Source organism: Zalophus californianus, chromosome X (assembly GCF_009762305.2).
Source record: "Zalophus californianus isolate mZalCal1 chromosome X, mZalCal1.pri.v2, whole genome shotgun sequence".
In the NCBI taxonomy this organism is placed as follows: Eukaryota; Metazoa; Chordata; class Mammalia; order Carnivora; family Otariidae; genus Zalophus; species Zalophus californianus.
Genome location: NC_045612.1, coordinates 78743666 through 78765715, shown reverse-complemented (window position 1 = coordinate 78765715; position 22050 = coordinate 78743666). Strand labels below are relative to the sequence as shown.

General features: G+C 40.3%; 1 protein-coding gene across 10 annotated transcripts in view; it reads right to left on the bottom strand.

The window, feature by feature from the left end:
* The window catches only part of ARHGEF9 (Cdc42 guanine nucleotide exchange factor 9), a 234645-nt gene that overhangs the window by 99245 nt on the left and 113350 nt on the right, over window positions 1–22050 (bottom strand). For 9 of the 10 annotated variants that reach the window (XM_027609069.2, XM_027609063.2, XM_027609062.2 and 6 more), the window contains one exon: window positions 14062–14253. The exons of the other annotated variant lie outside the window; for it this stretch is intronic. In XM_027609069.2, the coding sequence (XP_027464870.1) occupies window positions 14062–14253 (192 nt within the window). The remainder of the gene's footprint in view (window positions 1–14061; window positions 14254–22050) is intronic. 10 annotated transcript variants of the gene reach the window in all.

Below are 22050 nucleotides of genomic sequence, written 5' to 3'. Positions count from 1 at the left end.
AGACAATTATCATATGATTTCACTCATATGTGGAACATAGGAAATAGCACCCAGGATCTCAGGTGAAGGGAGGGAAAACTGAATGGAAAGCAATCAGAAAGGGAGACAAACCATGAGAGAGTCTGGACTCCAGGAAACAAGCTGAGGGTTACAAAAGGGAGGGGGGTGGGGGGTTGGGGTAACTGGGTGATGGGTATTAAGGAAGACATATTTTGTGATGAGCACTGTGTATTAAACGCAACTAATGAATCACTGAACACTACATCAAAAACTAATGATGTACTATATGTTGGCTAAATGAACATCATAATAAAGAAAAAAGACTAATGCCAGTGTATGTTGGAGAGAAAAAAATAAACAGACTGAGATGAGAGAATAAGAAAAATAATAGGAAGATGTTACACCACTGCAGGAGAGCAGCTTTCAATTGCGAGCCCTGTTTTCAGAAGAAAATGAAGAAAATAGTACAGTCAGAGGGGAGTAAGAAGGGTAGACAGGGGCCTTAAAAACAACACAGGGCAGAAGGAGCAAAACAGGTCTGTGGCTGTTACTGTCAAACATGCTTCAAAATCCTGTCAGATGCTACCCCACTGAATTTCAGTAAGAGAGAATAGGGTGATATGAGAGTAGTGTGAAATGACTGAACAGAGGCAGTATCTGGGAGCCTCACTTCTGCCTCCTAGGAGTAAAGTAAGGCATGAGTGAGAAGACAGACCACACAGTAGTTAAGAGTACTATGGGAGTTTATCAAATCAATCATAATTGGTATAAATTAGCCCTGGCATTGCCATGGTAACAGTTAAGGAAGGTAGCCTATCTATTTCACTCTGTTCTTGAACTGACAAGAGTTGATCTAAAAGGCTAGATCTAGTGGGTTGAGCTAAAATTAGTGCCTTGATATGGGATACAAACCATAGCCATTATCTCCAGGGAAGATCCCAAAGAATATAGGGAAGTAAAATAGACCAAAGAACCTCTGGATTACCTAGGGTTTGGGAATTCCTTTAGGGAGAGGCCTGCACAAGTCTGCGTCTCAGTGTCTCCATCTCTAAAATGCATATATCAGAAAAGAGTTCCAGGGCCCCTTTCAGCTCTGACTTCCAGAGATTTCATATATTGTTTTGTGTGGAAGCCTGAGGCCTGACAGGGGACTTAATAAACATCTTGAAAATTATTTTAAGAAAATTAGGGGATTATGATCATGGTTGTCCTAGTCATAGCTGTATCCCAGAGTTTAACAGTACCTGGAATATAGTTGCTGCTCAATAGATATATGTTGAATAACTGCAAAATGACTAGCTCTTTTCATGCTAATGATGATAAAAGCAAAATTAGAAGCAGAATGTTTATACTGGTGGGTTTTTTCTTTTCTTTTTTTTTTTCCTTTTTGGGCCAGGGAATCCTTTCTTAAAATGAAACAAAACAATTAAAAAAACAAGAGGAAAACAGGAAGAAGATATTGCAACATGGAAAACTGACAAGGGATTAATACCTGGAATATACAAGGAAATACTGTAAATCAGCAAGAAAGCAAAATATATAAGAAACTATAGGAGAATGGGTAAAGGATAGGAACAGGGCCTGGGGTGTCCAGGTAATACCAGGTGAATAGATAGGGCATAGGGTAGCCAGAAACCCCTGGGATGGTCACTTCAAGCTGCTGAACTGCCTTATCCTTATACAAATATTACCATTTACAATGTGTTATTTGCTATATGCACACAGAAATGAAAAGACAACTGGGAAGCATCAGGATAGGTAATTTACAGAAAGGAAAACCCAAACAGGTAATAAGTTTGGAAACCCCAGGCTTAAGCATATCAAATGGAAATCACTACTCAGTCAGACCTAAGGAAGAATTTCTTAATGTTAACAGGTATGAGACACTAATACAAATGACTGAGGAAAGGTAGTCCAGCTTCTCTGGAGGAATTTGAGAACAGAATGTATTTCACAGGTATGGGATGATTGAGATTATGTTCCTTAAGAGAGGCATACTAGGCAACTTTATAAGGCATCTTTAGCTTTGCTTACCCTGTTGTCTCAGTTTCCCTGATTATACAGTGAGTTCTAAGGTTACAAGAGGTAATAACACCAATCACTGTTCAAGGTGACCTAGAAGTGAAACAAGGCTATTTTATCCCACAGTCTGGATTTAGAAAGAAAAATGTCATCTTTTGCAAAGAACTCATTAAAAGCTCTTTACTGGCCTCACAGAATGACTCTGATAAAAAATACTTTATTTCCTATTTTCTCATTTGTAAAATGAAGGTATTGTAACTTAAATGTTTGTAAAGCATTTTCTGTTCCCAGGAGTAAATATATACGTAATATATATGATATATATAATCTATAATATTACAATTATAAAATTATAACAAGATATATATCCTATTTATTCATATATGCCACATATATTATAGATATATAGATTAAATAGAGTAAATATATAAAAATAAATACATATCGGGCACCTGGGTGGCTCAGTTGGTTAGGCAACTGCCTTCGGCTCAGGTCATGATCCTGGAGTCCTGGGATCGAGTGCCGCATCGGGCTCCCTGCTCAGCAAGGAGCCTGCTTCTCCCTCTAACCCTCCCCCCCCCCTCATGTACTCTCTCTCTCTCTCATTCTCACTCTCTCAAAGTAAATAAATCTTTAAAAAAATAAAATAAAATAAAAATAAATACATATCTATGTATATGTATAGTTTTTAATAGTGACTTTTTTTTATACTGAATGCAGTGTCTCCCATTTCCTTTTCAAAAGCACAAGATTAGGAAGTATTTAGAGGTCTCTCTTTTTTTTTATTTTATTTATTTATGTGAGAGAGAGAATGAGAGATAGAGAGCACAAGAGGGAAGAGGGTCAGAGGGAGAAGCAGACTGCCTGCCGAGCAGGGAGCCCGACGTGGGACTCGATCCCGGGACTCCAGGATCATGACCTGAGCCGAAGGCAGTTGCTTAACCAACTGAGCCACCCAGGCGCCCTAGAGGTCTCTCTTAATTTTCAGAAAGAGTAGATACACCATATGAACACATTCATGCCTGATGTTAACACAATCATGCCTGAGTAAAACATGCCTTCATGGGTACCAAGAAGAAAACAGCAGAAAATGCAAAAGTAACCTGGGGGTGGGGTGCGGAGCAAGATGGAAGAGGAGTAGGAGACCTGGATTTCATCTGGTCTCAGGAATTCAGCTGAATGGGGATCAAACCATTCTGAACACCTACGAACTCAACAGGAGATCGAAGAAGAGAGTAGCAACAACTCTCTGAACAGAGAAGCGACCACTTACTGGAAGGTAGGACGTGTGAAGTGAATCCGAGGTGATATTTGAGAGGATAGACAGTGGGGGAGGGGGCCTCCGCCACTTCTGGCAAGTGATAGAGCCGCGGAGCACAAAATTGGAACTTGTAGAAGTCGGCTCCGCTGAGGAACGTCACTCCAGTGGCTAAGCAGGAGATGGAAACCTCGCAGGACAGTGTGGTCTCAGGACCCTCGGGGTCACAGAAAGACCAGAGAGTGCAGCAGAGCTCCCAGGTATTGGAGCGGGGAAGCCAGCTGCAGAGATGGAGCTGAGGCGCGGGCTCTCAGCTCAGGGTGGCCATAAACTGTGATCCGCGGCCCAGTCAGGCCACTGCTCCTCCAGCAGGGACCCAACAAGCAGCAGAGCTGGGGAGACTCCCCTTCCTCCCCCGGGAGGAGCGGCGCGGGAGCGCACCGCAGGGATCTGCTGGGTTTGGAGACTCCACATGGGGTCGGGTGCCAGAGATAGAACCGCTTGGTCACCGGCCAGATGAGCACGGAGTGCGGCTAGAGACCGGAGAGATGGGAGTGATTGACTGCTTTTCTCTGGGGGCGCACTGAGGAGCGGGGCCCCGAATTCTCGGCTCCTCCAGGCAGAGATTGGGAGGCCACCATTTTCACTCTCATCCTCCAAAGCTGTACTGAGAGCTTGCAGGGAACAAAAGCTCCCGAGAGCAAACCTGAGCAGATTGCTTAGCCCAGACTCACAAGGGTGGGGCAATTCCGCCTCTGGCAAAGATATTTGGGAACCACGGCAACAGGCTCCTCCCCCAGATCAGCATGAACAGCCAGCCAAGACCAAGTTTACCGATCAAGGAGAACGGGAGAACTCCAGCGCTAGGGGAATACTGCACATAGAATTCATGGCTTTTTTACCATGATTCATTAGTTTTTTAAAGTTAACTTTTTAACTGTTTTTTTTTTAATTTTTCTTTTTGCCTTTTTCAACCATCTTATCAATTCCTTTAAAAAAAAAAACATTTTTATTTTTCATTTTTAGAGTCAAATTCTATCCCTTCATAGTAGTTACCCTTATTTTTGGCATATATATATAAGTTGTTCACTCTTTAAAATTTTGAGATACAGTTTCTTCTAACAGATCAAAATATACCCTAAATCTCTAGTGTATGGCTTTGTTCTAGTCTCTTGCCTGATCACATTCTCTCCCTAATTTTTAATCTTCTTCTTTCTTTTTTCAAACAACTTATCAATTCCATTTATAAAATCTTTTATAATTTTCATCTTTACAACCATCTTACATCCCTTCATTGTATCAAACCTTATTTTGTACCTATATAAGTTTTTCTTTCTTTACAATTTTAGGAGGCACTATCTTCTAACAGACCAAAATACACCCAAAATCTAGTGTGTGGCACTGATCTATGCACTAGCCTGGTCATATTTGATCATATTCTGTTTTTTTGTTTTGTTTTGTTTTGTTCTGTTTTTGTTTGTTTTTATTGTTTTCTTTTTCTTTTACTTGCTCTTTCTTTTTTTTTCTTTCCCTTTCGTTTCCCCTGGTTTCAGGTCTTTTCTGATTTGTTTAGAGTATATTTTCTGGGGACGTTGTTAATCTGTTAGCATTCTGTTCTCTCATTCATCTATTCTCCTCTGGACAAAATGACAAGATGAAAGAAATCACCTCAGCAAAAAGAACAAGAGGTAGTACCATCTGCCAGGGATCTACTCAATATGGACATTAGTACGATGTCGGACCTAGAGTTCAGAATCATGATTTTAAAGATACAAGCTGGGCTTGAAAAAAGCATGGAAGTTATTACAGACACCCTTCCTGGAGAAATAAAAGAACTAAAATCTAACCAAATCGAAATCAAAAAGATTATTCATGAGGTGCAATCAAAAATGGGAGCACTAATTGCTAGGATAAATGAGGCAGAAGAGAGAATCAGCGATATAGAAGACCAAATGATGGAAAATAAAGAAGCTGAGAAAAAGAGAGATAGACAACTATTGGATCATGAGGGCAGAATTCGAGAGATAAGCGATACCATAAGATGAAACAGCATTAGAATAATTGGGATCCCAGAAGAAGAAGAAAGAGAGAGACGGGCAGAAGGTATATTGGAGCAAATTATACCAGAGAACTTACCTAATGTGGGGAAGGAAACAGGCATCAAAATCCAGGAGGCACAGAGAATCCTTCTCAAAATCAATAAAAATAGGTCAACACCCCGATATCTAATAGTAAAATTTATGAGTCTCAGAGACAAAGAGAAAATCTTGAAAGCAGCTCAGGAGAGGAGATATGTAACCTATAAAGGTAGAAACATTAGATTGGCAACAGATCTATCCACAGAGACCTGGCAGGCCAGAAAAGACTGACATGATATCTTCAGAGCATTAATGAGAAAAATATGCAGCCAAGAATACTACATCCAGCTAGGCTCTCATTGAAAATTGAAGGAGAGATAAAAAGCTTCCAGGACAAACAAAAACTAAAGGAATTTGCAAACATGAAACCAAACCTCCAAGAAATATTGAAAGGGGTCCTCTAAGCAAAGAGAGAGCCTAAAAGCAGCATAGACCAGAAAGGAACACAGACAATATACAGTAACAGTCACCTTACAGGCAATAAAACGGCACTAAATTCATATCTTTCAATAGTTACTCTGAATGTAAATGGGCTAAATACCCCAATCAAAAGACACAGGCTATCAGATTGGATTAAAAAACAAGACCCATCAATATGCTGTCTGCAAGAGACTCATTTTAGACCCAAAGACACCCCCACATTGAAAGTGAAGGAGAGGAAAACCATTTACCATGCTAATGGACACCAAAAGAAAGCTGGGGTGGCAATCCTTATATCAGACAAATTAGATGTTAAACAAAAGACTGTAATAAGAGATGAGGAAGGACACTATGTCCTACTTAAAGGGTCTATCCAACAAGAAGATCTAACAATTGTAAATATCTATGCCCCTAACATGGGAGCAGCCAATTATATAAGGCAATTAATAACAAAAGCAAAGAAACACATTGACAACAATACAATAATAGTGGGGACTTTAACACCCCCCTGACTGAAATGGACAGATCATCTAAGCAAAAGATCAACAAGGAAATAAAGACTTTAAATGACACACTGGACCAAATGGACTTCACAGACATATTCAGAACATTCCATCCCAAAGCAACGGAATACACATTCTTCTCTAGTGCCCATGGAACATTCTCCAGAATTGATCACATCCTAGGTCTCAAATCAGGGCTCAACTGGTACCAAAAGATTGGGATCATTCCCTGCATATTTTCAGACCACAATGCTTTGAATCTAGAACTCAATCACAAGAGGAAAGTCGGAAAGAACTCAAATATATAGAGGCTAAGGAGCATCCTACTAAAGAATGAATGGGTCAACCAGGAAATTAAAGAAGAACTAAAAAAATTCATGAAAACAAATGAAAATGAAAGCACAACTGTTCAAAATCTTTGGGATACAGCAAAGGCAGTCCCAAGAGGAAAGTGTAGAGCAATACAAACCTTTCTCAAGAAACAAGAAAGGTCTCAAATACACAACCTAACCCTACACCTAAAGGAGCTTGAGGAAAAACAGCAAATAAAGCCTAAACCCAGCAGGAGAAGAGAAATAATAAAGATCAGAGCAGAAACCAATGAAATAGAAACCAAAAGAACAGTAGAACAGATCAACGAAACTAGGAGCTGGTTCTTTGAAAGAATTAACAAGATTGATAAACCCCTGGCCAGACTTATCAAAAAGAAAAGAGAAACGACCCAAATCAACAAAATCATGAATGAAAGAGGAGAGATCACAACCAACACCAAAGAAATACAAACAATTATAAAACCTTTTATGAGCAACTCTATGCCAGCAAATTAGATAACCTAGAAGAAATGGGTGCATTCCTAGAGATGTATCAACTACCAAAATTGAACCAGGAAGAAATAGAAAACCTGAACAGACCTATAACCACTAAGGAAATTGAAGCAGTCATCAAAAATCTCCCAAGAAACAAAAGCCCAGGGCCAGATGGCTTCCCAGGGGAATTCTATCAGACATTTAAAGAAGAATTAATACCTATTCTCCTGAAACTGTTCCAAAAAATAGAAATGGAAGGAAAACTTCCAAACTCATTTTATGAGGCCAGCATTACCTTGATCCCAAAACCAGACAAAAACCCCATCAAAAAGGAGAATTACAGACCAATATCCTTGATGAACATGGATGCAAAAATTCTCACCAAAATACTAGCCAATAGGATCCAACAGTACATTAAAAGGATTATTCACCATGACCAAGTGGGATTTATCCCTGGGCTGCAAGGTTGGTTCAACATCCGCAAATCAATCAACGTGATACAATACATTAACAAAAGAAAGAACAAGAATCATATGATCCTCTCAATAGATACAGAAAAAGCATTTGACAAAGTACAGCATCCTATTTTGATCAAAACTCTTCAGAGTATAGGGATAGAGGGTACATACCTCAATATCATAAAAGCCATCTATGAAAAACCTACAGCGAATATCATTCTCAATGGGGAAAAGCTGAGAGCTTTCCCCCTAATGTCAGGAACGTGACAGGGATGTCCACTATCACCACTGCTATTCAACATAGTATTAGAAGTCCTAGCCACAGCAATCAGACACAAAAATAAATCGAAGGCATCCAAATCGGCAAAGAGGAAGTCAAACTCTCACTCTTTGCAGATGATATGATACTATATGTGGAAAACCCAAAAAGACTCCACCCCAAAACTGCTAGAACTCATACAGGAATTCAGTAAAGTGGCAGGATATAAAATCAATGCACAGAAATCAGTGGCATTCCTATACACCAACCACAAGACAGAAGAGAGACAAATTAAGGAGTCAATCCCATTTACAATTGCACCCAAAACCATAAGATACCTAGGAATAAATTTAACCAAAGAGGCAAAGGATCTGTACTCAGAAAAACTATAAAATACTCATGAAAGAAATTGAGGAAGACACAAAGAAATGGAAAAACATTCCATGCTCATGGATTCGAAGAACAAACATTGGGAAGATGTCAATGCTACCTAGAGCAATCTACATCAAAATACCAACCCCTTTTTTCAAAAAATTGGAACAAATAATCCTAAAATTTGTATGGAACAAGAAGAGACCCCAAATAGCCAGAGGAATGTTGAAAAAGAAAAGCTAAGCTGGCGGCATCACCATTCCGGACTTCCAGCTCTATTACAAAGCTGTCACCATCAAGACAGTATGGTCCTGGCACCAAAACAGACACATAGATCAATGGAACAGAATAGAGAGCCCAGAAATGGACCCTCAACTCTATGGTCAACTAATCTTCGATAAAGCAGGAAAGAATGTCCAATGGAAAAAAGAGAGTCTCTTCAACAAATGGTGTTGGGAAAATTGGACAGCCACATGCAGAAGAATGAAACTGGACCATTTCCTTACACCAGACACAAAAGCAGACTCAAAATGTTTGAAAGACCTAAACGTGAGACAGGAGTCCATCAACATCCTAAAGGAGAACACAGGCAGCAACCTCTTCGACCTCAGCCGCAGCAACTTCTTCCTAGAAACATCGCCAAAGGCAAGGGAAGCAAGGGCAAAAATGAACTATTGGGATTTCATCAAGATAAAAAGCTTTTGCACAGCAAAAGAAACAGTCCACAAAACCAAAAGACAACCGACAGAATGGGAGAAAATATTTGCAAATGACATATCAGATAAAGGGCTAGTATCCAAAATCTATAAAGAACTTATCAAGCTCAACACCCAAAGAACAAATAATCCAATCAAGAAATGGGCAGAAGACATGTACAGACATTTTTCCAAAGAAGACATCCAAATGGCCAACAGACACATGAAAAAGTGCTCAACATCGCTCGGCATCAGGGAAATCCAAATCAAAACCTCAGTGAGATACCACCTCACACCAGTCAGAATGGCTAAAATTAACAAGTCAGGAAACGACAGATGTTGGCGGGGATGCAGAGAAAGGGGAACGCTCCTACACTGTTGGTGGGAATGCAAGCTGGTGCAACCACTCTGGAAAACAGTATGGAGGTTCCTCAAACAGTTGAAAATAGAGCTACCATATGATCCCGCAATTGCACTAGTGGGTATTTACCACAAAGATACAAATGTAGGGATCCGAAGGGGTACGTGCACCCCAATATTTATAGCAGCAATGTCCACAATAGCCAAACTGTGGAAAGAGCCAAGATGTCCATCGACAGGTGAATGGATAAAGAAGAGGTGGTATATATACACAATGGAATATTATGCAGCCATCAAAAGGAATGAGATCTTGCCATTTGCAATACGTGGATGGAACTGGAGGGTGTTATGCTGAGTGAAATAAGTCAATCAGAGAAAGACATATATCATATGACCTCACTGATATGAGGAATTATTAATCTCAGGAAACAAACTGAGGGCTGCTGGAGTGGTGGGGGTGTGGGAGGGATGGGGTGGCTGGGTGATAGACATTGGGGAGGATATGTGCTATGGTGAGCACTGTGAATTGTGCAAGACTGTTGGATCATAGATCTGTACCTCTGAAACAAATAATGCAATATATGTTAAGAAAAAAAAGAAGAAGATATCAGAAGGGGAAGAATGAAGGGGAGTAAATCGCAGGGGGAGATGAACCATGAGAGACAATGGACTCTGAAAAACAAACTGAGCGTTCTAGAGGGGAGGGGGGTGGGGGGATGAGTTAGCCTGGTGATGTGTATTAAAGAGGGCACATTCTGCGTAGAGCACTGGGTGTTATGCACAAACAATGAATCATGGAACACTACATCAAAAACTAATGATATAATGTATGGTGATTAACATAACAATAAAAAAATTTTAAAAAATGTAACCTGGATCACTACCACAGCTTTCTTTAGTAAGAACATATTTAGATTGTATAGAATCACAGAAAATAAGATCCAGGGGCACCTGGGTGGCTCAGTCAGTTAAGCATCTGCTTTCGAGTTAGGTCATGACTCCAGGGTCCTGGGGTTGAGCCCAGCATCAGGCTTCCTGCTCAGTGGGAACCCTGCTTCTCCCTCTCCTTCCCGCTCATGCTCTCTCTCACTATCTCTGTTTCTCTCTCTCAAATAAATAATAAAAAAAAATCTTAAAATGAAAAGAACATAAGATCCAGACAGCACTTAAAGAGCAAACCCTCCAACCCACTCATTTTAGAGTTGGGGAAGAAGGCCCATGATGGAAAACATTCACCTGAGATTCCTCAGCCCATCAGTAACCAAGGTGGGTCCTGAACCTGGGACTCCCAATTCTGAGTCTGGTATTCTCTATGATAAACCATATTGTTACTTACAGCTTTGGTTTAGAGGTGACACAATCCTGCACTAAAATACTGTCTTCTGGTCCAGATAGATACAGATTTCTCCATCCTTCTTTTGTTCTAGCTAAAATTTCTGACACTGTGGTTGCAAGGTGGGACAAAGAGATTCTTCCCATTTAAACCCTTAACTTCAGCACCAAGAATAATTGAGAAATATGGAATCAGCAGGTCACCAACAAAAGCTTTACTTGGTTTGGCTGGATTGGGAAAGTTCTCAAAGCAGGGACATAAGAACTCCCTCTTCTGGAAAGATGAATACTTCTACTGCTGTCCTGAGCTTGTGCCCTGTAAGAAGAGGCCAAGATGTTTGGGAGTTGAGAACAGAAGATCCTTCTAAGACTAAAGGATTCTCACTGGGCCAGTGCCTGAGAAGGTAATTTTGTCTCTTAGAGACTCAAGTCTGTTAATCTAGAAAATAGGAATAACACTAATAACCTCTGCCTTGTCTGAAAATCACATGGCATAAGATGTGAATATACTTTGCAAAAGTTAATACATGCATGTGAGCACTTGTATTTATTTCTAACTTTCAACAATATTTACTGAGCATGTACCATGTGCCAGGAACTGTGCTAGGTATTGGGGATATATCAGTAAATTAACAGGTAAAATCCCCTGCCCCCATGGAATTTACATTCTGTATGAGAGAAGAACAATAAAGAAAACATATAAGCAAAACATATAATATGTCAGATACCAATAAGTACAATAGAGGAAAATAAAGCAGGAAAGAGGGAGAGACAGTGCAATTACAATTTTAAGTAGAAAATTCAGGGAAGATCTCAAGGAGAAGGTGATATCTGAGTAAAGATTTGAAGGAGGTGAAGGTGAGAGCCATGAAGATATCTGGGGCAGGAGTGGTCTAGGCAGAGAGAAAAGCCAGTCCAAAGTCTGTGGAAGGGGGTATGCCAGATATTTTTCTAGGAACAGCAAGAGACCAGAGTGTCTGGAGTAGGGACAGAATATGGGAAAGGTGAAGGAGATTAAGTAAGAATAGGTTGATAGAGGTAAGAATAGGTTGATCACACAGGACTTTGTAAATAATAGTAAGAACTTGGCTTTTACTCAAGGAGAGATTGTCAGCCATCAGATGGAGCAGAGGAGTGATATGACCCAACTTAGATCTTGATAGCATCCCTCAGCTTCAGGTAAAGAACGGACTGTACTTATATTATAGACCCTATGACATTATAAGACAGCTACCATTTTATAGCAGTGCTCCTCAAACTTTGATATATAATGTAAGTCAAATGGGAACCTTATTAAAATGCAGAATTATACTTGGTAGGTCTGGAGTGGAGCTAAAGATTCTGCATTTATTTTTTTTTAAGATTTTATTTATTTATTTGACACACAGAGAGACAGAGAGAGAGAAAGATCACAAGCAGGGGGAGTGGAAGAGGGAGAGGGAGAAGCAGGCTCCCGGTCGAGCAGGAAGCCCAATGTAGGGCTCGATCCCCGGACCCTGGGATCATGACCTGAGCCGAAGGCAGATGCTTAACTGACTGAGCCACCCAGGTGCCCCAAGATTCTGCATTTCTAACAAGCTCCCAGGTGATTCAGATGCCAGTCTAGGGCAGAGCACTTTGAGGGTAAGAGCTATGTCCAAAGCTAGCATGGAGCAGAACACTATTATATGTTTGCTGAATGAATGACATGTCAGTGGTTTGATAACCAGTGCCACATAGCACATTTCAGAGGGTAATTTTCAGCTATTTGTTTGGAGGTAAGGAAGAGGAAAAGATAAAAGAGACACATGGATGGTTGGGTGAACAGATGAAAAGGAAAGGAAAGGAAAACTACCTTTTTACAAATAATTATAATATTATGTTTAGTTTTATCAACAAAACTAAGAGTTTGGTATAATCAAGCCCACTGGACAAATCAGAAAAATCAAAAGTCAGAGGAGTTAAGGGGCAACTTCAAGGCTACAGGATTCCTAAGTGACTAACTCAGGATGTGAAAGCCAGCATTCCATGTCCCCACAGCCCTTGTTCTTTCTACTCTACTTTTAACCTTCCTGGAAGAGATGAAAAAATGAGTTGAGGTGAAAAAAGTTAAGGCCCATAGTCCTTGGCCTTGATCTTTCTAGATCTGCACTGTCCAATGTGGGTGCCATTTAGTCAGGCGTCTATTTAAATTAAAATTAAATAAAATTTAATTTAAAATCCCATTTCTCAATCATACTAGCCACATCTCAACCACTCAATAGCCACAGATGGCTAGCTAATGGGTACCATGTTAGAGAATGCAGATATATTTTATCACTGTAGGAAGTTCTATTGGGTAACAATATTCTAAAGAAGAAAGAACTTTAAAAAGTGTATTATTGATTCCAGAGTGGGCCCTGACCTCATTCAATAGCACTTAGGGGACAGAAAGTAGGACCTGACCCCTCAGCTGGAAAGAAGGAGATAAACATACTCAAAGTAGAGTTTTCCCTGGGTCAAGCAGAATGCCATTTGAGTGTGTGTGTGTGTGTGTGTGTGTGTGTGTGTGTGTGTGTGAGAGAGAGAGAGAGAGAGAGAGAGAGAGAGAGAGAGAGAGAGAAATCTTTTTAAAAACATTTTTTCCTCCATTTCCCACTGGTATTCCCAAACTGTTTAGTAAAATGCCCTTCGAAAATGTCAACTTGTCTCATGAGCTCAAGAGAGTATGAAAAAAAGCGCTCTCATTCTTACTCAGGTTAGAGAGATGGAAGGGATAGAGTTAGGGAATGTGGAGCCACAGCTCCTGGGGAGCAAATTGGCATGCTGAAGGAGCTGAGACTTATCCACTCAGTCTTTGTCTCCTATACATTCCTCCACCTAAGCTCTTTTCTGTTCAAACCCAAAACCAGTGTTCTTCAAGTGAAAGAAGAGGACCAACAGCATCAGTTTCACCAGGAATGCCTGTTAAATGTAGAGATGCCTTGGTTTACCCCAGACTGAGATTTCACAACTTTGGGGAGGCGGGGGGGGGGGCTGGAATCTGCATGTTCAACAAGCCACTCCAGGGACTCTGGTGCACATTCAAGTTTGTGAACCACTGAGTTGGAGGGAGATGTGTTTGTGCTTTAACAAATGAGGTCAGGCCTTTACATGGTGTGTCAACAACCAAATCAGAAGCCAAAAGGATAGGACTAGAGATTCAGGGAAGGGAAGATGGAGGAGGCAAGCAGGGAGAGATAGAGAGAGAAGGAATATGAAGATGAAAGACAAAAGTTAGACAGAGAAAGAGAAACTGATATAGGGACTGAGAAGCTCCTGTTTTACCCACTGAGCAGAATATAGGAGGCCAATCCAGCTGCTCTTTCCAATATCTTGGGACTGTCACAGGTACGGCTAAGGAGAGTTGTTGATTCTTCATGAAAAGGCCCTCTACCCCACCCTGGGCGCCCCCACATATACTATCATAGCTGGGCCTACCTCACAAATGTCCTTGAGGTGCTTGATGTAATGACGTTCGGTGCTCATGATCTCATTGATGACATTGGCTCGCATCTGGTCCCGGTTCTGTAGTGGCCGGCCCAGACAGAGGCAGTCTGAGTTGGGGTCCAGGTGCCCATTCTGCACATCACTGGGCCCTTCCTCCACCCCATCCTCCTGGTTCACCCAGAGCTGTGGAAGCAGGCAAAAGAATAATAGAGTAGTTTCCTTCTTTGAAAAGTTTCTAGCCAAGTAAAAAAAGGATAAACTAAATTCTTCAAGTATTCAGAGAACAGTTAACCAGAAGCCCCTGTAATTGAATGCCAGGAGTGGATCTAGGGTGGCTTGCTGGCTTTATGCGTGATTTTAATCCTCTTTAGGCCTCTGATGACCTATCTGTAAAATGGAGGATGCAGAAGGATACAACTAAATCATCTCTGAGAGGCTTCTTGTCTAAGATTTCAGAGGAGAAAAGAGTTATGGCAAACAGAACTCATTTGTTTTGTTTTGAATTTGAGAGAGAGAGAGAGAGAGAGCACAGAGGGAGAGGGAGAAGCAGATTCCCCACCAAGCAGGGGGCTGATGTGGTGCTTGATCCCAGCACCCTAAGATCACAACCTGAGCTGAAGGCAGATACTTAACTGACTGAGCCACCCAGGTACCCCAAACAGTACTCATTTGTGCTTGAGCATATCTAGGTAGCACAGGTGGATTAAAAAAAAAACAACAACAACAGACTAAGCTATATATCTTAGGCATATGCCAGAGCTGGATCAAACACAACACCTATGAGCATGGAAACCAAAGTTGGATATTGGAGTGGGCATCTTGAAAACAGGACCTTCAGTGTTAATTTACATCAAAAGATGTACAAATAATAATTAAAATTTGACTGTGGGGATGGGTTAGCCTGGTGATGGGTATTAAAGAGGGCACATTCTGCGTGGAGCACTGGGTGTTATGCACAAACAATGAATCATGGAACACTACATCAAAAACTAATGATGTAATGTATGGTGATTAACATAACAATAACAATTATTAAAAAAAATAAAAAAATTTGACTGTAAAATGCCTTGGGTATGTAAAGATCTCTACATCTTCAATGTTGGAGTGGAGATGACAGAATGTCCCCACACCACATAACAGCAACAGCTGATTGAGCACTTACTATACAGCAATCACTATGCTAAGAGCTTTCAATGAACTATATTACCCAGTCCTGCTAGGCATGTACCATTATTGCCTCTATTTTCACAGAAGAGGAGACTGAGGCTCAAAAAAGTTAAGGAATTTGTCTTAAGTCACACAGTTAGGAAAGCAGAAAAGCTGGGATAGGAATGAGGTGGTCTGACTTCAAAGCCTGTGCTCTTAACTACTGTACTAGCAACTTTGCACCTCTGGTTCTAAGGAAAACAGGAAAAGAGTAGGGAAGGGCTTGGGCCAAGCTGAGCTGAGAATTATCAGAATCGTCAGAAATGGGTACATACAGTTGGTAAGTGTTGAAACTATACATTCCAACACATGAAGGCAAAGGGATGCAGGAAAACCTCCTTTGGGGAGGCTGAGTGAGATGTTTCTGGATCTGGGATGACAGCTTAAATCAGGGAGATGGCTCATTTCATCCTAGTCCTTGGAAGGAGGAAGGCCAGAGGGTTAGGGAAAAAGGGAAGGGTGGAACCGTAAGAAGAATGGTAAAATCTGCCAGGGGAATTAGCCAAAAAGCTTGTCAGTTGTCTCAACAGCTTTAATCAACAATCTATCTTTCCTTTCCATACCACCCCCCATGCCACCTTTCTCCAATTTCCTGCCTCCAAAAGCTGAGATCAAGCAATTTAGATGCATCACTATTTCTGCCACCAGAAAGGCCTGTTGGTAAGTGGCCTTGGGAGGATAGAGGCTTTGGGATGGAGCTAGAGGAACAGTAGTTATTTCTCCACTCTGTGTATTCTCCTCTCTCTTTTTGCCTCACAGAGGGTGGGGGGTATGGTTACCACCCAGCAAACCTAAAAATGTCACCAGCATATAGTCTATTTATTTGCCACAGGCCAAAGCAAGTAAGGCTCACTTCTTTTAATGCACTTTACATACACAGCCAAATGTGCAAAAATGTATCTCCATTCAGAACATTTCATCCTCTACAAATGTTCTATTGGAAATCTCTTTCCATCTTTCAAAGGTCAACTTTGTGTCTTCAATATGCTAACAGCTGCCCTTTAGTACAATCAATAGGCAATGAGGAGGAATGATTAGTCAAGGAACAGATCTGTTCACAAAGGTGATTCTAAGGCATTGACGCAAGCACATCATATACATATAGGTGACTATGTGAAACAATAAAAGCCTCATCCTATAATAATTAATTAGCTTTTCCCAGCTTTTCACAAAGTAAGCTAAGCTCTGCTATAAAAAGTGTACCATAGGCAGGCCTTTAAGAGATTTAAAACGAAACAAGCATTTCTTTTCTTCTCAGGAGTTTAAGACAAGTCAATTCAAAATATGGGCTTTTGGGTGGCTGGAATGAGATGACTCTCTGGAACAGTTCCATTGGGAAGGAGCACAGGATATCTGTGGGAGTGAGGTTCAAACAGGCAATGTCTAGAGACTGGCAAGTTGGAAGACTTTCCTGGAAGTCCTCTCAGAGTACTTGAAGACTATTTTCTTCAGCCTTTATTGAACTCTAAGCAAAGCTGGGTCAGTGCAATGCAATTTAACAAAAATCTATTTTGGACCTATTCTTTGCCTCACCACTAACTATGAGAGACACAAGGATGAGCAAGACTACTAACTCCTCCCCCCTCCCTTCTGCCTCAGCAGTTCCAGGGAGTGCTTTCCAAATCAGAGAATACTCTGGTCCTCATCTTTTCCTATTCCATTCCCATTGTCATGGCCCTGATTCCCTAGGTGATTTCCCTGGGTTATCTCCCAGCTCTAATCCCTCCCATATATCATTATCAGACCAATTTCCTTGACTATCACTTTGATTGGCTAGTCTCAGGCTCCAAAATCCTCAATAGTTCCTCATTAGCAAGTCCAAATCTTTTACTCTAAAATGCAAACAATACCATAATTTGGCTTCAGTTTGCATTTCCACCCTTAGCTTCTACTATGTCCTTCAGGAATACTGGGCTTCTCCCAAAGTGGTCTACTTTCTGTCCACAAATATTCCCAACCATGGTCTTTAATCCCACACTTGATCATGTAAATAATAGAGCTAGAGGCTTTCAACCACTTCAGCAACAATGAACCAATATATCAACTTCCTGATGAAGAAACCTAGGCCCATAGAGGAGAAATAATGCCAGGGAATTACCAACTTACCCAGATCCCCATTTTGATATGCTTTTCTATTTTGTATGTATTTTCCTTTTTTTTCCTTGTTTTTTTTTTTTTAATTACACAATAGATACAGGAACACATTTGCTTTGTAAAAAGTTAAAATAGAGAAAAAGAAGACTCAAATTATTAAAATCAGGAATAAGAGTAAATATTACTGCCAATCTAACAGAATTTTTAAAAAAATGATTAAAGGGAACACTATGAAAAACTGTATGCCAAAAATTAGGTAACCTGATGAAATAAATTCCTAGAATGATAAAAACTACAGAAAATGAATGAAGAAGAAATAGAAAATCTGAATAGACCTATGACAAGTAAAGAGTAATTAAAAACTCCTTGGGGCACATGGGTGGCTCAGTTGGTTAAGAGTCTGTCTTCAGCTCAGGTCATGATCAAGCCCTGTATCAGGCTCCCCGCTCAGTGGGGAGCCTGCTTCTCCCTCTCCCTCTGCCACCCCCCTGCTTGTGCACTCTCTTTCTCTCTCACTGTTAAATAAATAAATAGAATCTTAAAAAAAAAAATCTTACATGGGAAAAAGAAAACAAAAACAAAAACAAAAACAGGACCAGATGGCATCACTAGTGAAGTCTACTGAAAATTTAAAGAATAATTAACATCAATCTTTCAAAAACTTTCAAAACATAGAAATGCAGAAATTCCCAACAAAATACTTGCAAACCAAATCCAGTAACATATATATTTCAAAAAAAAAAAAAAATCCACCTTACCAGATGGAATTCATACCAGGAATGCAAAACTGATTCAACATATGAAAATCAGTCAATGTAATACACCATATTAATGGAATAAAGGTTTGAAAAAATACATAATCATCCCAATAGACACAGAAAAAACACTTGGCAAAATCCAACACCTTTTCATTATAAAAAAGAAAACATTTAACAAATATGTAATAAGAAGGAACTTTCTCAAACAACTGATAGAAATTTATGGAACACCCATAATTAATGTACTTAATGGTGAAAGACTGAATGCTTTCATCCTACAATTAAGAACAAACATCACTTCCATGCAACATGTATACTGAGGGCTAGAGCAATTAGAGAAAAAATAAGCATTCAGATTAGAAAGAAAAATTAAAACTATTCACAAATGACAAGATTTTATATATATATGGAATCTACACACACAAAAATCTTATTATAACTAGTAAATGAATTCAACAATGTTTCAGGATACAAGATCAATATACAAAGTCAACTCTTTTTCTGAAAATAAAATTAAGAAAACAATCCCATTTAAGTAGCATCAGAAAGAACAAAATCCTCAGGAATATATTTTACAAAAGAAGTTCAAGACTTGTACACTGAACATTGCAAAATATTGTTGAAAGAAAGTAAAGACCTAACTAAATAAAAAGATATCTCATGTTCATGGATCAGAAAATTTAATATTGTTACGATAATAATATTATGCAAATTGATTCAGAGTCAACACAATTCCTATCAAAACTCTCAGCTTGTTTCTTGGCAGAAACTGATAAGCTGATCCTAAATCTCATAGAGAAATTCAAAAGACCCAGAATAACCAAAATGATTTTGAAAAAGAACAAAGTTGGAGGACTCACACTTCCTGAATCTAAAACTTACTATAAGCCTTTAGTAACCAAATGAGTGTAGTACTGGCACAAGAACAGATATAAAGGTCAATGAAATAGATGAGAGTACAGAAATATACCCAACATTTATATTAAATTGATATTTTTCAAAGGGGTCAAGACAATTCAAAGGGGTAGTATATAGTCTTTTCAAAAAATGGTGAGGGGACAACTGGATATCTACATACAAAAGAATAAACTTGGACCCACAATTCACACTATATATGCAAATTAACTTAAAATGGATTAAAGACCTAAATGTAAAAGCTAAAATGATAAAATATGTCAAAGAAAACACAGAAGCAAATTTTTGTGACCTTGGATTAGGCAACAGTTTCTTGCATATGACACCTAAAACACAAGCAAACAAAGAAAAAAATTAGACTTCATTAAAATTAAAAACTTTTGCTTTGCAAATGATAACATCAAGAAAGTGAAACAATGCATAGAATGGAAGAAAATATTTGCATATACTATATCTGATAAGGATCTAGTATCCAGAATATATAGAACTCAACAATAAAAAGGAAAATAACCCACTTACGGGAGAGAAGGAAAGATGGCAGAGGAGTAGGGGACCCTAATTCAACCGGTCCCCAGAATTGAGCTGAGCACCACTCTGAGCACCAACAAAATCAGCCTGAGATGTAAGAAGATCTGGATTTCTACAAACAGAATATCACAGGCGATTGGTTTCAAGGTACAAAGCGGGGAGCCTTGATCTGCGGGCAGATATCGGAGGATAAACAGTGGCAGCGGGAGGGTGCCTGGCCATGGGGATCCTACACCGCCAGTCAGCGACAGCCTTGCTCGCTGGGGACGGGGCACAGACTTGCAGACCGGTAGCGGTGGGGAAAGGACTTTAGGGCAGTTCCCGAGGTGGAAACCCGGAGCTGCGGGGTCACGCGTGCGAACTGGGAGCGGCTGGAGGTTTTAGAAGCACAAAGGGCAGAGACGTGCCGTGACCTGGAGTCAGGACTGGGAGTGCTGCGGAGGGGCACACAAACCAGGACACCGACGTTTATAGCAGCACAGACAGAAATGGAGACAGTGTGGCCTGGAGAGCTCACTGAAGAACAGACTGCGATCTCTCTGCTCTGAGGCAGAGGTTTGGAAACAGTCTCTTCTGCTCTGACTCGCGGAAGAGATGGGAAAGCCGCCAGGGAAAGCTGCCAGAGAACAAAAGCCCCCAAAACTGATTCCCACTGAGCCCATTCCCCAACACTGGGGGGCAGGGCAACTCTGCCCAAACAGGGTTGCCTGAGTAACAGCGTGGCAGGCCCCTTCACCAGAACACAGGCTGGGAAAACAAGAGGCCAGCAACCCTAAGGTCCCTAGAAAACAGGTGCATCTTGCTTGGGTTCTGGTCAATAATGTGGACTCTATACATTCCCTCAAACACCCATCAACAGAATGACTAGGAGGAGGAACCCCCAAAATAGAAAAGACTCAGAGATTATAACTTATGCTGCAGATCTACAAATGGATGCAGATATAACCAAGATGTGGGAGATGGAATTCAGGCTAGCAATCGTGAAGACAATAGCTAGAATGGAGAAATCAATTAATGGCAACATAGAGTCTCTAAGGGCAGAAATGAAAGCTGAATTGGCAGAACTTAAAAATGCTATCAGTGAGATACAATCCAATCTAGATAATCTAACAGCTAGGGTAAGTGAGGCAGAAGAACGAATAAGTGACCTGGAAGACAATATAATAGATAAAAAGGGAAAAGAGGAGGCCAGGGAAAAACAACTCAGAATCCATGAAAATAGAATCAGAGAAATAAGCGACACCATGAAGCATTCCAATGTCAGAATAATTGGAATCCCGGAGGGAGTGGAGAGAAACAGAGGACTAGAAGATGTATTTGAGCAAATTGTAGCTGAGAACTTCCCTAATCTGGGGAATGAAACAAACATTCGCATCCTGAGGCAAAGAGGACCCCTCCCAAGATCAAGGAAAACAGGCCAACACCCCAGCATGTAATAGTAAAACTTAACCCAGGAAAACATCTTAAGGGCAGTTAGGGGGAAGAGATTGCTTACATACAGAGGGAGGAACATCAGAATAACGTCAGACCTATCCACAGAGACCTGGCAAGCCAGAAAGGCCTGGCAAGACATATTCAGGGTACTAAATGAGGAGAACATGCAGTCAAGAATACTTTATTCGGCAAGGCTGTCACTTAGAATGGATGGAGAGATGCAGAGCTTCCACAACCAGCAGAAACTGAAAGAATATGTGACCACTAAGCCGGCCCTGCAAGAAATATTAAGGGGGTTCTAAAAGGAGAAAGACCCCAAGAGTGATATACAACAGAAATTTACAGGGACATTCTATAAAAACAATGTCTTCACAGCCAACATGATGACAATTAATTCATATCTTTCAATAATCACTCTCAACATGAATGGCCTAAATGCTCCCATAAAATGGCACAAGGTTGCAGATTAGATAAAAAGATAGGACCCATCCAAATGCTGCCTACAAGAGACTCATTTTGAACCTAAAGATAGATGCAGACTGAAGGTGGAGGGATGGAGATACATCTTCCATGCCAGTGGACCTCAAAAGAAAACTGGGTAGCAATCCTTATATCAGACAAATTAGATTTTAAACTAAAGTCTATAATTAGAGACACAGAAGGACACTATATAATTCTTAAAGGGTCTATCCAACAAGAAGATCTAACAACTGTAAATATCTATGCCCCCAACATGGGAGCAGCCATTTACCTAAGCCAACTATTAACCAAAAAAAGAGTCATATTGATAACAACACTTTAATTGTAGGAGACGTCAATACTCCACTCTCAGCAATGGACAGATCATCAAACAGAAAATCAACAAGGACAAGAGCTTTGAATGATACACTGGACCAGACAGACCTCATAGATATATCCAGGACATTTCACCCTAAAATAACAGAATACTCATTCTTCTCGAGCGCACGTGGAACTTTCTCCAGAATAGACCACATACTGGGTCACAAATTAGGTCTCAACCGACACCAAAAGACTGAGATTATTT